This window comes from Chanodichthys erythropterus, chromosome 3 (genome assembly GCF_024489055.1).
Source record: "Chanodichthys erythropterus isolate Z2021 chromosome 3, ASM2448905v1, whole genome shotgun sequence".
Lineage (NCBI taxonomy): Eukaryota > Metazoa > Chordata > Actinopteri > Cypriniformes > Xenocyprididae > Chanodichthys > Chanodichthys erythropterus.
In genome coordinates, this window is record NC_090223.1 from 41969838 (window position 1) to 41987364 (window position 17527).

At 37.7% G+C, this 17527-nt stretch overlaps 1 protein-coding gene across 3 annotated transcripts in view; it reads right to left on the reverse strand.

The window, feature by feature from the left end:
* Positions 1-523: 523 nt before the first annotated feature.
* LOC137017749 (1-phosphatidylinositol 4,5-bisphosphate phosphodiesterase delta-3-A) overlaps positions 524-17527 on the reverse strand; it is a 50106-nt gene continuing 33102 nt past the window's right edge. For 2 of the 3 annotated variants that reach the window (XM_067382342.1, XM_067382343.1), the window contains exons 15-16: positions 15088-17113; positions 11857-11959 (exon numbers count right to left, since the gene is read on the reverse strand). In XM_067382342.1, coding sequence (XP_067238443.1) covers positions 16983-17113 — 131 coding nt within the window. In that variant the 3' untranslated portion in view covers positions 11857-11959; positions 15088-16982. Of the gene's footprint in view, positions 2072-4129; positions 4268-4899; positions 5068-5823; positions 5995-6077; positions 6187-7165; positions 7337-8694; positions 8812-8969; positions 9062-9174; positions 9294-9472; positions 9618-11856; positions 11960-15087; positions 17114-17527 lie in introns of those variants that run through there. The other variant, XM_067382344.1, reaches the window with a different exon arrangement.

Below are 17527 nucleotides of genomic sequence, written 5' to 3' on the forward strand. Positions count from 1 at the left end.
TATTATACTAAACTTCAAAAGTAAGAAGTGATTTTATATTATTACTGTGTCAAAGACACAAAAAACACTTATCCAGAAACCTTAGTCATTGAAGATGACGTATAAATACTTTTTACTGTACTTTACTGTATTGGTTATTGTGGAACTACAGTAATATTTAGCCCTAAATAACAGCAAATATGGCTAAAGGTTATGTACCATGTGATTTTCACACTTCACTGCCTCAGTGTAGGGTGGTTGAAAAGTTACACATTATATTCATGAAGGATTCTAATAAATCAGGCAGTTTCTACTCGTCTGGCTCTAGGGTCTATTGCTTTAGTCATGAGGATTAATAGAACAAAACATCTTGTCGACCCCACTGATGTTTGACTGACGTGGCTAGACTTACATTTTCCTACACAAATAAAAACTAAAAACGTGTGGAGGAAATAACATCATTATAGAAGGCAGAAATAATGTGATTCTGACCTAAGAGAGAAACGACGTGAGATCGACCACAGGACACGAACTCAGAAATAACAAACCAAAACACAACCGTTCACAGCAGCTGCTACTTTTTATTTAGCACAAAAAAAAAAAAAAAAATTATTAATAATAATAATACACGTTGACATCTTTCACTCCATCATAAAATCCTAAAGACCCGTTTTCAGTTGCTTACATTGTATTTTCCACAACCAGTTTCCTCAAATTACCCATACCATGTTCATAACCACAATTTTAAGTAGATACTGCCAATTACTCATAAAATTGTACTGCTTTGGTACATCCATCTGCTTCCATGCATTGGACAGATGAAGTCATGTGATAAATAAGAGCTCCGGCATATGCTTACACCACGATCGGGATATTCTCCAATACTTCTAGAGCTGTACAACTTTATAAGCAGGCATAATCTATCATCCACGACACAAATCACCACATTTCATTCCCACACCCACCAGATCAAAATCATTTCCTCAAAAACACCATTATTATTGCTAATTTATGATGATCCCCGCCCCCCCCAATCTGCCAGGTGTACAATGTAGTTCAAACCACTGTCAACTTCTGGATCTTATATGGTATTTCTCATTGTTTCCTTGTTTATTTACACTGGTGCTTCTCTGTTGGCAAAACCGTGAAAGAGGATCACAGGCAGTTAGAGACAAATAAGCAATAAACTGATTAGAGAGAACATATTAAAAGCAATAACAAAGCAAAACCAAGACAAAAAGATCTCGCTCGCTGTGTACCGCATCCGTCAGTTGGTCAATGTTTGTCAAAAGAAAGTAGAGACACGGTTCCCATGGCAAAGAAAAACTGTTTAAGATGTGGGAAGGAGAAAATGACCACAGGAAAATCATTGACAGCAGCCCTTGTCATGTCCACTTGGGATTTTTATTATCTCATTGGCTGTTTTTTTCTAGGAACTTTCATGTGTCTTTGATTGTTGCATGTTCTTTTCTAAAACACTGAGGAAATGAACATTTTCATCCTGTTTTTTTGCAAAAAGCACTTCCCATTGGATAAGGAGAGTAAAATAACGTTATACTGAATGAGTTGAATCTACCGCTGCGAGTAGCATGACACTTATGCATCAGGGTTCATCATGAGCATGTCTGGTAGTTACATATCAGCATGTGTGTGTGTGTGTGTGTGTGTGTGTGTGTGTGTGTGTGTGTGTGTGTGTGTGTGTGTGTGTGTGTGTGTGTGTGTGTGTGTGTGTGTGTGTGTGTGTGTGTGTGTGTGTACCAATCATAACAGATTAAGGTTCCTCATCTCTGATGATGGCAATTACAATGGCTTTAGGTCCATGCGCAGAGAGAGATTAAGAAGAAGAGCGAGGGAAAGAGAGAGAAATAAGAGGAAAGAGAAGAAAACATCTTCTCAGTCTGGCAGCAGTAGTGCAGGTCCAAAAGGTCAAAGTTCAAACTTAAAAATGGGCGATGAATTCTCCTTCCTGAAGCAGGAAGTCCATTGGTAGCATCTGTCAGGTGGTCAGTGCGTGATGTCATAAATCAGCCTCGCTGTCATGCGAGATAGAAGTTGTGGATGGTGGAATGGGTCACTGGAGAACCAAACCCACCTAAAAAAAAAAAATTATATATTAAAATATAATATTAAAAATTATAAATATTAAAAATTGAACAATTATACCGGCTTAGTATTGATCTTTAGGAATTTTTACACATTAAAGTGTTAGTTCACACAAAAATGAAATTTCTGTCATTAATCAACTCACCGTCATGTCGTCTACACCCGTAAGACCTTCGTTCATCTTCAGAACACAAATTAATATATTTTTGATGAAATCCAACGGCTCAGTGAGGCCTCCATTGACAGCAAGTTAATTCACACTTTCAGATGCCCAGAAAGCTACTAAAGACATATTTAAATCAGTTCATGTGACTACAGTGGTTCAACCTTAATGTTATGAAGCGACGAGAATACTTTTTGTGACTTTTCAACAATATCTAGTGATGGGCAATTTCAAAACACTGATGCATGAAGCTTTACGAATCTTGTTTTGAATCAGTGGTTTGGAGCGTGTATCAAACTGCCAGTCATGTGATTTCAGTAAACGAGGCTTTGTTACGTGATTGCTATAAATGGAGGCCTTACTGAGCCATCGGATTTCATCAAAAATATCTTAATTTGTGTTCTGAAGATGAACAAAGGTCTTATGGGTGTGGAAAGACATGAGGGTGAGTAATTAAATGACATTATTTTCATTTTTGGGTGAATTAACCCTTTAAATTAAAATAATACACATACATATATGCACACCAGCCACTTTATAAATCGGCCACTGTTCACCTGCTCATTAATGCAAATATCTAATCAGCCAATCACATGTCAGCAACTCACTGCATTTAGGTATGTAGATATGGTCAAGATGATCTGCTGAAGTTCAAACTGAGCATCAGAATGGGGAAGAGAGGTGATTTAAGCCGAGTTCAGACTGCCCCGATTTTGGCTCGCCAACAGGTTTTGAGAAATCACCGACAAATGCCCGAAATCACAGGCAAATCGGTGCTCATTCAAGCGAGTGACAATCACGCAGTGTGAACGAGCAAAGACGCGATATGAGAGAATCGCTGAGGAGTCGCCGACGCCCGTGAGATATTTGGCATGCTAAAAATCTGGACCTGTCTGCGATTCAAAATCATGCAGTGTGAAAAGTGTTCTGACTGAAAACTACATCGGTGATGACTGACAGCCAATGAGAGAGCAAGATACAGAGCAGCGGGGAGTTCGGGGAGGAGTTATAGACCACAATATCAGCAATATCAATATCACAATATCTCCCCAACCATTTCCTCCTCCATATTCTCCATATTTTCTTTTTCTTGTTTTCGCTGCAAATCAGCGCACAGGCAATTTGTACTGCAAGCTTCTTGCGGGCTACTATTTTTAATAATAAACCCAGTCTCACGTGAGAACTCCGGTCTTGCACGCTTGATATCACGTCGTTTCCTTGTCACATCTCATGTGTGTTTGGTTGTGAAATGTGCCAGACAGAGTTGTCGGTGATTCTTCCTATTGTAAAGTCATGCAGTTTGAAACCTTCTATCGCCGAGCCATCATGCAGTTTGAACACGGCAGTGACTGAATGCTGGCCAAGATAGTCATGCAGTGTGAAAAGAACAGTGACCCGACTACTTTGAAAATCGTGCAGTCTGAACTCGGCTTTACGTGACTTTGAATGTGGCATGGTTGTTGGTGCAACACGGGCTGGTCTGAGTATTTCAAAAACTGCTGATCTACTGGGATTTTCACGCACAACCATCTCTAGGGTTTACAGAGAATGGGCCGAAAAAAAGAAAATATGCAGTAAATGGCAGTTCTGTGGCAAAAATGCCTTGTTGATGCCAGATGTCAAACTGGCCTGAGCTGACAGGCAATAGTAAGTCAAATAACCACTCCTTACAACACTAAAGGTAAAAGGAAAACCATAAAAAAGTGACAGCTAGGTGCTTCGGGAGACATACAGTGAGGTACTATGGCCACCTAGTGTATGAACTTAGCAATGTCAATCCTGTCTTAGAAGCCAATTCATTTAACTTCAGCTTCATTCTGATCGACTGAAAACATACTGATTTTAATCTAGAAAAACTCTGGACTGACATCTGAAAACCTGTACCTTTTCTGAGCCCATGCTGGGACATTTCCAATTGTAGAGGTAATACTGCAGGTTTCCATCCCCAATGCCAAACTTGAGCTTCTCCAAAAACGTCTTGTTCTCCATTAGGTCCAGTGCATTAAAGACATCAAATCCTTTCTGCAGTGGGAATGAAAAAGCTTTAATAAATCTGCTGACAGTTTAATGCTCCAGTAATGCCTGCAATTATACAGTTCAAATTGCTGCAGATGTTCTAAAACACAGGTTTGCCTATGGTGCTTCAACTGCTAGAACAACATTATTTCATTTATGAATGTTTTTTTTTTTTTTTTTTTTTTTTCAAATGAGCACAACCCCAAATGGAAAATTGTAGCTCACTTCTAGTGAAAGATTTGCACTAAAACTATAGCTAAACAAACTCATATTAAAGCTGCAACAACTAACTGATAAAATCAATAGTGAAAATAATCAACAGAATTTTGATTATAGATTAATTACGTCTGTACACAGAAAACATCCACCAAGTTTTAGAAAATATAATGTTTGATTTCAGTCCTTTTTTGTACATTATGTATGACAACCCTCCATAGATACATTCTACATTTGTTTCAATAATCTTCAGTTTGCTCACTGTTTGGAGGACAACATTGGGCAGGATATAATAACCCTTTTTGGGAAATAAAATTTGTGAGATTTAATCAGATTAACCAAACACAATTGACAGATTAATCGATAATCAAAATAATTGTTAGTTGCAGCCCTAACTCTCACACACACATTGAGTGACTGACCGACTTGGCGAGGATGAGAGCGTCTCCCATCAGGTCCAGGAGAGGGGTGGTGGTGTGTACGTTATAGAAAGAGTACGCTGCCTTCAGACTGCGATGCACAGGATGGTTCATGATGGTGGACGGCAGAGTGTAGAAACTCAGGATGTCAGTCACCTTCCCATCTGAATTCTACAACACAGTTGATATAAAGGACCAGCTGTTTACATGGCAAATATATTGATGATTGTCCACTCTTATTTTCTAATGCTAGAAACACTTTCATGAGCGATACCTCCAGGACAGTGGTTCCCAAACTGGGGTACGCGTTTTTTTAAATTCTACCCCACCTTAAATTAGCACTAAATCCTAGCATGTATTTTCACAGGGAAATAATGGTGTCATAAAAGGTCAAATACAAGACATCCAATCAAATAACCACATCTTTTGCTGTCAAAACTGATTGCATCCACACAAGCAGCATGCATATAGTAAGTTTCCTGCAGAGTCTGCTGCCTTAGCAAACCGCGCTACATTGCTGCCGTTCTCGTACCTTTGTAAAAGTTTGTAAAAAGTGCAAATATAGACAAACTGTGCAGAGAGATCGATTTAAGAAACTCTCTCAGAGACAGAAACAAAGATTTAATTTGTTTAAAAATTATTGGTTTAGTTTAAGTTATTAACTTATTTTTAAGATTTTGGCATAAAACATGCGACATATATATATTTAATAGGATTAGAAAAACTTTGCATTAATAAAAGGCAAAAGAAATGCGCACAAAAACCAATCTAAGGGGGCAAATATTGTACCTTAATGGAAATGGTGTGAGAGGGGGGATGCAGAAGGATATCAAATGCCTCAAGGGGTACACCACTGTAAAAAGTCTGGGAACCACTGCTCTAGGATTACCCATGCCATGAATTCTAGGTGTTCGGTGAATGTAATACCTGCACTATATAGGTGTCAATGATGTTCTCCTGAGGAAGCAGCCAGTGTTTGACCTCGTCAGGGCTCATGACGGGAACCAGGTTGAACTGATTCAGGTACTCATTCAGCAGGCGGTGAACCGCTGGGACATCCTTTACAGTCATCGGCCTCAGGCCAGGAGTCTTTGGAGCCTGCGGGAGAGAAACACGCATTAAGAGAAAATAGAAAAGAGGAAACCTGACAGATATCACCCAGGGAAGTACCTGGAACTCACCTCTGGCAGTCGGTAGAGCTTCATTGTGCGTTGCATAGTCATGTTCCGACTCAGGTGAGAGAACTTCACCTCAATCAGCTTTCGTGGGTTCAAGGACCGGTGCCAGTATCTGCCAGAGAAATAAGCAAGGCAATCAGTACGAAACAGGGATTTTTTTTTTTTTTTTTTTTTAAAGGCTATTAAAATGAGTTAAAATAAGAGCAGCAATTAGCACACAAATAGCAGTGTTGTGTGACAATTACTTATCCCCATTTGAGATTTTCATTTTATGAGAAATTTGACACGTACACTACAGTTCAAAAGTGTGGAGTCAGAAAGATTTTTTTTTATTTTTTTGAAAAGTCTCTTCTGCTTCATTTATTCAATCAAAAATGCAGTAAGATTAGTAAAATATTATTACAAGTTAAAACAAAAGTTTTGTATTTTTGTATATTTTAAAATGTAATTTATTCCTGTGATGTAAAGCTGAATTTTCAGCATCAATACTCCAGTCGTCAGTGTCACATGATCCTTCAGAAATCACTCTAATGTGATGATTTGATGCTCAAGAAACATTTATCATCATCAATGTGGAAACAGTTGTGTTGTTTAATATTTTTGTGGAAATATTCAGCAATAACACTGATTTGACTGTACTGACACTATTGGATGAGAATTGAACAGAGCTGGGTGCGTTTCCCAAAACGAGTTCTGTCGTTACCAATAGAGTTCAATGCGACTTACGACCATAATTCACCAACAATGCTATTGGGAAACACACCCTAGGATGATGACATCACTGTTTTCTACAGAGCTGCTTTATAGCCGAATTGAACTCAAGTCATATTTGATGATCTTTACACAGTAATTAAATGGAACTGAATCAACACTGAACTGATCTCAGCTGATCAATGACACTATTTTTGTTTTTAGAGCCGCTTTAAAGCATAATCGAACTCTGTTTGAACCACTTGTGGCAGAATAAAGCATATTTGAGAACCGACACGCCACCTGGAGGAAGGTCATTTTGTGTGTCAGTCTAATGCCACTCTCCACTTTGCACAGAGGTAGCTTTACATATATTATGAGAGTGCAGATGTGTATCTTACCTGCAGGTGCCCACTGGTTTGGGCAGCACCACACCTGCGGTGTACACAGCCTGAAAGATGCCCTCCAGGTTGACCCGTCTCGTGATCTCCCTGATGAGTACCGGAGCCACTCGTTTCGAGCGAAGTTTCTTATGCACACACAGAAAGTTAATCTCCACCATCTTCTTCTCTCTGGGAGGATTGAAGAGCAGATATGGGTCAACACCAGAATTGAGAGGCCAAAAAAAGTACTCTACATTCTAGTCTGCACAATATGAAAAAAAAAAATTCATTGGATGAATTTGAAAGTCTAATTTTACATGCAAATTACATATCAGTAAAAATGGTCAGCACTCATTTTCTGTGGATCATACTGCTTTTAACTCTTACACTTGCTTTAACCCTTTCACACGCAAGTTTCAATTATTCTGGCTGAGCCCCCAGCATGAACTTTTAAAGGCAACCATTATTTGGAATGTATCACTTTATTGTTTCCACGGTGACACTGCTCACAGCCTCAATAGCTCTGTATGACTGATGATCTGCTTTTATTTAATTTTTCCTTTTTCAACTCTAAATATTCACAAATTTGTTAACTATAGCATGAAATATCTGATATTCTGATTGTCAAATATGTGCAAGTGGATGTGTTTTGCTGTCTAAACACCTTTATAACAATCACGTTAGTTCAGCTATACGCGCGATGGGCGCCGTCATGTTCGTTTGCGCTGCAATACAGAGAATCAGATCTGTTGGATTTACAACACGCAAATTCATCCCCCCGAAATACATGAAAGCGAGTCGGTGAACTGAGGAAGAACAAGGTAAACTTTAAAGTTATCTGATATGAATAAAACATGTCTAATTATTATGGAAAGAATTGTTATTGCCGCTTCTATAGACATCAGTGTGTATTTACAAACTCTAAATATATTGTTTTGTCTGTACTTTTAAGCGTATTTAAATGTCTGAAACCTAAATGTGGTTAAAAACACTGCATATTTGTGCTCGGCGCCAGCCAAAGCGCGCAAGTACATTTGAATTTGGCAGTTGATCACGTGATGCACTGAATGTTCTAATCACACCGATGTGAACGTACGCGTCAACGGGTTAAAATGGGCAGTTAAAATGGGTTTTATAATTATTAAATACATTAGTTTGACATTGTTTTGTGTGGATATGTTTAGGGCTGCCTCTTAATAGTCAACTAAATTTGAGTTGACAAAAAGAAGCTCAGCTGACCCAAATGGTATTAGTCATTTAATTAAAAAAAAACTCCACAGGAAGTTGCGAAGTCACGCAGTCCCTTCGCACTGTACGCAACCCTTGCATGCGCATAAAAACTGAAGTATACTTTGGCCTTTAGCGTAGGGTAATGGCTGACTCACGAACAGTTTGAAAGTTCAGCACAACTGCCACTAGGGGGGCAAAATGCGACAATAGTACTTAAATGTCGGAGACAGTGAAAAGGTGACTTGAGGTGTTTCTGGATTTAGATGTTGATTTTGATGCATTTGAAATATTATTTAGGTAAACTTATGGCTGCTTACATGTCATAGATGCGGATGTTGGCTGGAATGGCACTGATGAAACCAACTAGCTTCTGATTGGAGTTCACTCTCACTCCACAATGCCACTGAGGCAACCAGCCTGGAGGACGCAGAGCCCTGGGACAAAAACAGAGTACAGAGACACTGAGGATAGATATCACATGACTTTTAGACCAAAAAATAAATAGATAGCCTTTTAAATACAAGAAAAAAAACAACATTTTGATCAACTTTTTCATAACCCATCTGTCATTTTTCAAGCCAAACATTCATACCAGAGCAGAAATTCAGGAGAGTAATCAAAACGAAACATGTTGTCATCATCCTCCACGTAGTTCTCGTTCAGGAGAGTGTACAGCTCTTTCAGCTTCAGAGAGACAGAGAGAAAAATTAAACTGAAAACATCGTCAAGACCGAGTTGTTTCTAGGTGTATAAGGATAAGATATCGAGGGAGAAATTTAGTGATTCAAATGTCGTACCACTCCAGGATTTCCCAAATCGAGAGCATCCCAGCTGAAGCCCTGTGGGAGGCTGTACGGCTCCTCTCTTATGTTATCTTTATCCGGCTCAATGCAGCCATGTGATGTCACAGTCTCTCCTACAAACAAACAAACAAACAAACTCAGAATGAACTGTGCCACAAGTCATGAGTCTCAAGAAAACATGTGTTGTACAGATGATGTTTACACTACTGAAAAGAAAAAAAACTGGTGTCAGAACAAGGAATAAGTACAAAAACTAAACTACTGTGAGTGCAATTGCACAAATGATCAATACCAAGTTTTGGAACAGGCTGAGTGTCCCAGAACTGATAACTGCGACGTGTGGCCTCCTCCATGGTTTTAGCTGGACCTTGTCCCACCGAGAACAGCTCAATGGCCTTCTGGATCTCCTGTAACTTATCCGCAGGGAGAGAGTTTACCTGAGGAAGAGACAAAGATGATGGAAAATGGGGATAAAAATTAATTAAATGCTTACAAAAGTACTTTGGCTGTATCATGGTGCAGTGATATTATCAGATGGTAATTAATACAATGGTACCAAGGTACTTCAAAGAATACCATGTTTTTCAAGGCATTTCCTGCATTGATATATGGGTCTAAATTAAAATATTTTAACTACATGAGTAGACCATGCATTTGGGACAGTGGTTGTTAAGAAAAATCTTTGTTCTTATACTGAAGTAGTGACGCACCAATATTACATTTCTGGCCGATATTGCTAAAGGCTGAAATACAATATATGCCTTTTTTAGTGTATGATGTTCAGACTGAAGATATCAAACCTGATATTTTGAGCAATTTTAGAACACTAATTGTTTTCATTTCTAACAAGGCAAGTGTTTCTACACTAAGTTTGTTGTGTTCGAATGATGTTTAAGTCGTGCATGATCTTTAGTTGTTTATTATATGATGTCCAGTTTCTCCTTAAAGGGTTAATTCAACCCAAAAATTAAAATCCTGTCATCATTAACTCATGTTGTTCCAAGACTTTCATTCATCTTTAGAACACAAATGAAGATACTTTTAATGAAATCTGAGATGTTTCTGTCCCTGCATAGACAACTAAGTGACTACCACTTTGATGCTTCAAAAAATTCATAAAGAGATCGTGAAACTAATCCATATGATTTGAGCGGTTCAGTCCAACTTTTCTGAAGAGACACGATCTCTTTATATTAGTATTGTCAAAAGTACCGACTTCGGCACTGAAATTTTAAAAATGTGATGCTTTGAGCGCTGTTGAGTGGATTCGTAAACACCTCTGATTGGCCATTGTGTTCACGTACTAATCAAATATGTCTGTGATTGGCTACAATGATCACACTATAAAACGTTGTAAATAGTCAATGACGTTCTTCACCGATACACACGGGAGCGTTTGAAAGCAGGTGTCTATCACAGACCAGTCCACTGATAGCCAACTACTTAGACACCTACTTTCAAATCCTCCTGCTTTCAAAATGCTTTCAAATTCAAACACTTCCGTGTGTTGATCACTGTAGCCATTCACAGACATATCTGATGAGCGCGTCAACACAATGGCCAATCAGAGGTGTTTATGAATTTCAGTAGGGACTGGTACCGAAGTCAGTACTTTTGACAACTCCACTTTATATGCTGAAAAGATTTAATTTAGGCTTTTACTCACATATAAACATTCATCATCTCACACATCAGTCATGGTAAACGGAAGCTCAAGTATGTTTTGCTTGACGTGCGAGAACCAGTGACTTTCGTTCTCGTGCGTTTCTCAGCATGTTTGAGCTTCAGAAAAAGGTTTGTTTTCACGCATCACGCAGGTTCAGTTGAGCTGCTGTTCATGTTCGCTGATCAATGTTTATATGTGAATAAAAGCCTAAATTCAATCTGTTCATCATATAAAGCGATTGTGTCTCTTCAGAAAATTTGGGTTAAAGGGTTAGTTCACCCAAAAATGAAAATTCGGTCATTAATGACTCACCCTCATGTCGTTCCACACCCATAAGACCTTCATTCATCTTCAGAACACAGTTTAAGAGATTTTAGATTTAGTCCGAGAGCTTTTTGTCTTTATTCAGCATTGTCTTCTCTTCTGGAATCCTTTTGAATTGGAAATGGAATCAATTCAATGGAAAGGATTCCAGAAGAGAAGACAATGCTGAATAAAGTCGTAGGTTTTGTTATTTTTGGACCAAAATGTATTTTCGATGCTCAAAAACTTCTAACTAACCCACTGATGTCAAATGGACTACTTTGATGATGTTTTTTTTACCTTTCTGGACATGGACAGTCTACCGTACATACACTTTCAATAGAGGGACAAAAAGCTCTCGGACTAAATCTAAAATCTCTTAAACTGTGTTCTGAAGATGAGCGGAGGTCTTACGGGTTTGGAACGACATGAGGGTGAGGAAATAACAACAGAATCTTAATTTTTGAGTGAACTAACCTTTTAACCATTTTCAAAGTCTGCCATTGTATGATGTCTAAAATATGTATTCCAGCCTTAAGCTGATAATTATAGTTATGGATGATATAGGCATAAAAAAGATGAACATTCATTTTGAGAATTGCTTGAGATTACATTTAATTTATTAGTGTTTTTAAAGATGCAGATGAATGTAAATGTAATGTAAATAATCTTGTGTTAGACACACAGAGCCATTCAAATACACTCACTTTGGCCAGCGGATCCTGTACGGCATCTTTTCCTCCAGCCTTGTCCTTGTTCTTTTTCTTCTGTTTCTTTTTCTTCTTCTTGGCACCTGTGTCACCCTTCTCCCTGCAGGTCATATGAACTCAGTTGACATGGGCAGATAAATGAGAGGTCATGTCCACTCAGCACTAACTGCTGATGATGCAGTTGAACCATCATCTCAATGGACGCATCAATACTTCAGGGTACAACAATACTTATAGGCTGGATTTTATTTTGACATTTTTTAACATATAAACAAGATTTTTCACAGGACAAAGAGAAATGGTCCAGAGTTTCTTAGAGCTATAGGGATAGTTCACCCAAAAATGTAGCTCCTGTTATCATTTATCATGTTCCAAACCTGTATGAGTTTTTTCTTTTTCTGTGGAACATAAAAGAAAATATTCTGAGGAATGTTACAGAGTTTCTTTGTACATTCAATGGAAGTCAATATTCACCAAAATCATTCGGTTTCCAACATTCTTCAAAATATATTCTTTTATGTTCCACAGAAGAAATTAATTCATACAGGTTTGTAATGACATGAGGGTGAGTAAATGATGAGAGAAATTTAATTTATGGGTGAACTAACCCTTTAACGAACCTATTCATTTTAGTTGAGAGTGTAGTGACAAATACACACACTGGTAGCAGGTGAATGAAAAAGATCAAGCAGAATCTGAGCTTAAACGAAAAAAACTTAAAAAGAAGAAGGATAAAACTGGACATACTGAAACAAATAACTAAAGTCACCTCAATCCCACCATGCAATTCACCTCATGCTTGAACTACACAGGCACAAGAGTCGAGACCCACACCAGTAATCGAGACCGAATGGGGCGACTTACAGAGAGACGTGCAGCTAATCCTATTAATGTCCTCGGAGGGAGAGAAATGACAGCACTGAGCTACGTTTGTTAAAAGGGGGACATATGGTCTATCACATGACCTGCAGAAAAAGCATGTTTTTGTGTGTTCGAGGGGTGATGGGCTATATAACAAAGACTGACGGATAAACAAGCACCTCTGTGACCATAGCTTTGACAGCCATCTATTCACCAGGGCTTCCCTTTTTTATCTCCATATTACTACAATAGATATAAAGATGCAATGTTGGATGTCCTCATAACATAACGGACAATCGTATGGTAGTTTTAAATTATGTATGCTTTAGATATCACCACACCTACTTCCCCAGCTTAAAGGATTAGTTCACCCAAAAATGAAATTTCTGTCATTTATTACTCACCCTCATGTCGTTCCACACCCGTAAGACCTTCATTTAATCTTTGGAACACAAATTAAGATATTTTAGTTGAAATCTGATGGCTACGTGAGCCCTCCATAGGGAGCAATGACATTTCCTCTCTCAAGATCCATAAATGTACTAAAAACATATTTAAATCAGTTCATGCAAGTACAGTGGTTCAATATTAATATTATAAAGTGACGAGAATATTTTTGGTGAGCCAAAAAAACTAAATAACGACTTATTTAGTGATGGCCGATTTCACAACACTGCTTCATGAAGCTTCGGACCGTTATGAATCAGTGTGTCGAATCATGATTCTGATCGCGTGTCAAACTGCCGAAATCACGTGACTTTGGTGCTCCGAACCACTGATTCGATACGCTGATTCATTTGTACTCTGAATCTTCATGAAGCAGTGTTTTGAAATCGGCCATCACTAAATAAATCATTATTTTGTTTTTTTGGCTCACCAAAAATATTCTCGTCACTTTATAATATTAATATTGAACCACTGTACTCACATGAACTGATTTAAATGTTTTTAGTACATTAATGGATCTTGAGAGAGGAAGTGTCATTGCTCCCTATGGAGGCCTCACGGAGCCATTGGATTTCAACTAAAATATCTTAATTTGTGTTCTGAAGATGAATGAAGGTCTTACAGGTGTGGAACGGCATGAGGGTGAGTAATAAATTACATTATTTTCATTTTTGGGTGAACAAACTCTTTAATCACAGTACACTGAAGACATTACATTTTGTATTTGTAGTTTTCTGAATTATGTTTAAATATACAAAGCATCATCATCTGATTAAATATGCACTCATTTGAAAACATTGGCAGAACAGAAATCATGGAATAAAACCAGGTTCAAAATTCTTGTTTCATTTATTGACATATTAAAAGTTAAACGTTTTTATCACTCCATAAATGAGAAAATACTTTGAACAGCCAGAAAAGAAAAAAAAAAAAAAGAAAAAAAAAAAAAAATCACCACGTTTATTTTTTAGTATTAAATGTAAATGATTCTGTATTACTTTTTGTTACACTTGAATTTCCCAGATTAACTAACAATAAATATACCCAACATGTCACATTCTAGCTAGACACACATAAATAAAAACACAACAAAACTGTTCATTTAAATATCATTATTATTATAACGGAAGAAAAACGGTTTGGCGAAACCTGACAGGTATGTTAATGTTAGGTGCTCTTCGACACACCCGTTACTTCTTCACGATAATAAAGTGCAATATTGAACTATCTGTTGCCTAATTCATCGAGTCGGTCTCTGTACATGACCTTGAGGGACATGCAGTGGATCAGACGCTGGTTAGTGGGGCTTTATTGACTATATTTCAGTGAACAGACCTGCTCTTTTGTACTGAAAGTGAAACTCCATCGGCAAAAAGAGACTACAAACCGAGAGCAAGGTGATAAACTCGTTTAATGATGCTCCAGAAGCAGTCAAGCTAACTAGATCACGACAAGTAATCGGTTAGTGACAGCAAATCCATTTTACTTACAACCCAGTGTTTATACAGGCCTGCATGAGCAGCTTTGAAAGCGGTGTTTGCTGGCGATTTATAAATACTGGCCAGTTTTATGGTTTATTGAAAAGCATATGAAATAGCGACTTTAATCGTGATAGCTTATTCATTTTTACCATACCCAGAATTATGGTGAGGCTATTAAACCCTTCACACAAAAATGCCCATGATCCTAGAAGAACTGGCCATACGGAACGGTCCTTTTGCTCGATTGACGGCGTCCGAGCCAACCATTTTAGAGATCCGCCAGTCAATCAATGCAGTGAACCAATGGCGTAGGACCTCAGGGCGGGCTGATGTGCTGTTAGCGTGCCCAAGCCTTGCCGAACATGGGCCCTGTCTTTTCGGGCCGTGAGGAAGAGTATTTTACATTTACGAGCTAACAATAAAATGCATACACGCTCACCCGTCATCAGAGTGATGCTCTTCATTTTCACAATTGCTGCAATGTCCATGATCCTCTTCTACCTCAGTTTCTTTCTCCAGCTGCGGTGCTGTCTCATTCTCATCCGCCATCTTTAACCAGGAAGTGAGGATCTCGCCCTGCGCTCTCACACCCCGCAAAACCATTGGTGGACTGCCGCAAAGCCCGACGGTCTCTGTAGTTCTTTCATTTTATGTGTGACAGTTCTATCTATCTATCTATCTATCTATCTATCTATCTATCTATCTATCTATCTATCTATCTATCTATCTATCTATCTATCTATCTATCTATCTATCTATCTATCTATCTATCTATCTATCTATCATACAATAATTAGCTACAATTAGCTATGCAAATATTAATATTAATTTTAATTACTGATTATCTATTTCAATACAACATAGGAAAATGTGCATGTATACACACACACACACTGAGATTACACATACACATTCAGTACTGTATGAACACCAAGTAAGACATTAAGATCAAGGTTACTGTTACTGTTAAACAGAAAATCTACAATTAAAACATGTTTGTAAAGAATTTGATATTACATTATTACATATCATAAAAATTAATTATCATAGCCTAGTGCAAAACACAGACCTTTGGGAACTCTATAAATCAACCATGATTCAACAATCTTAGCCATAACATCTAGGAGCAAGTGCTATAGTTGCCTGCACCTTAAAGGGATAGTTCACCCAAAAATGAAAATTCTGTCATCATTTTCTCATCCTCATGTAGTTCCAAAGCTTTATAAATTTATTTGTTCTGCTGAACACAAAAAGGGAGATATTTAGATGGAAGTTTATGTCCAGGCCACTTTGGGACACCATTGACTTCCATAGTAGGAAAATAAATACTATGGAAGTCAATGGCACCCCAGAACTGTTCAGTTTCCCACATTCTTCAAAATATTTTACTTTGTCTTCAACAGAACAAAGAAATTTATACAGGTTTGGAACGACATGAGGTTTAGTAAATGATGACAGAATCTTAATTTTTGGAGGAACTATCCCTTTAAGGAAAGTAACTCTGGTCAAGGGGTTAGGACACTGAACATTTACAATGCTTGCTTTTAGGTTTAATGATCAAATCTTCTGTCTCAGACATTATGTTAAACACAGATTTCATCATTAGTCATAGTTATTTAAAAAATATTTAGATATATTATTTCTCAGAATTATCTAATTGGAACGCCGATGGTGTTTAAATCAATTAAAACATACTTGCGTAAAAAAAAAAGAAAAATCAGTCATAGACCTTACTAAACAGTCCATATACTCTCTATGTTTCCAGTATCATTTCAATGTTTTTTTTTCTACACTTTCTTTATCCTGTCAGTATTCAGCTTATCAAAACCTCCAACACAATTACAATATTCAAACATTAAAACAAGTAAAGACAGAAGATCCTTTCTGTCTACATGCACATACAATTCTTGTCCAGCATCTCAAAACTAGTTTAAATTCAATTAAAATATTAAATTATCATAAAAAGTGTTAAATATTTTAAATATAGACTCAATAGAATCTCCATGGAAACAGACTCTATAAACAACACTGACTTGTAACTTCTAACAATACTGACTTTATAACATATTTAGCTCTGACTGCAACATGTCTTTAACACGCTCTGCTCTGCAGACAACACCACAGATTCACGATGCAAAAACCAAATGCACTTCAGGTCTACATTGACATTCTTGAGACTGAGTTTGTCCATGTACATCCAGTGTCACATGTTTCAGGTGGTCTCATTCTGAAGAGTCGCAGCACCTCAAGAGCCCGACTCAGTGGCTTTTCCTTCAGTAAGGTATTGTACTTCAGGAAATAAACATTTCCAGGAACTGCTGTATGACAGAAGCATCAGGCTTTGCCAATCCGCTCAGAAACGGTTTTAATAGGAACTCCCCGCCGTACGACCTTGACATGAATGAAGAGGGTGGCAGGAGACAGACTGGAGCCGTCTGCTTTTAGCAGGTGAACGTGACGATAACCTGCAGAACAACACAAAACACTTAATTATGTGAAAAATGTAGTTTAAAATAAAAGCAGTGTCACAAGCAAAGTAATACGTACCAAATACACTACAATTTTTGTTTTGTTTTTTATTAAAACTTGTTAGAACAATTAATATTTTATTTATATTTAGTTCGAAATGTTGAATATTGTCGAAAAAGCATCTAATTTGGAACTTTCTTTGTCTAAATGTTTTTCCAAACATTCAAAGTTTCATGAACCTCAGGATTAATTCAAATGTGTTTCCTTCTTGAAATTCAGATTTAGACATTTTTTAACAATTACGTGCTCTAGGCCATGGACTGAGAAGCAGATTTCCATCTGATTGATCTCTCAGTGATCTGGAAACTATTATTCTTCAGGAATGGTGCAAATCCCACTCTAGACGGTTA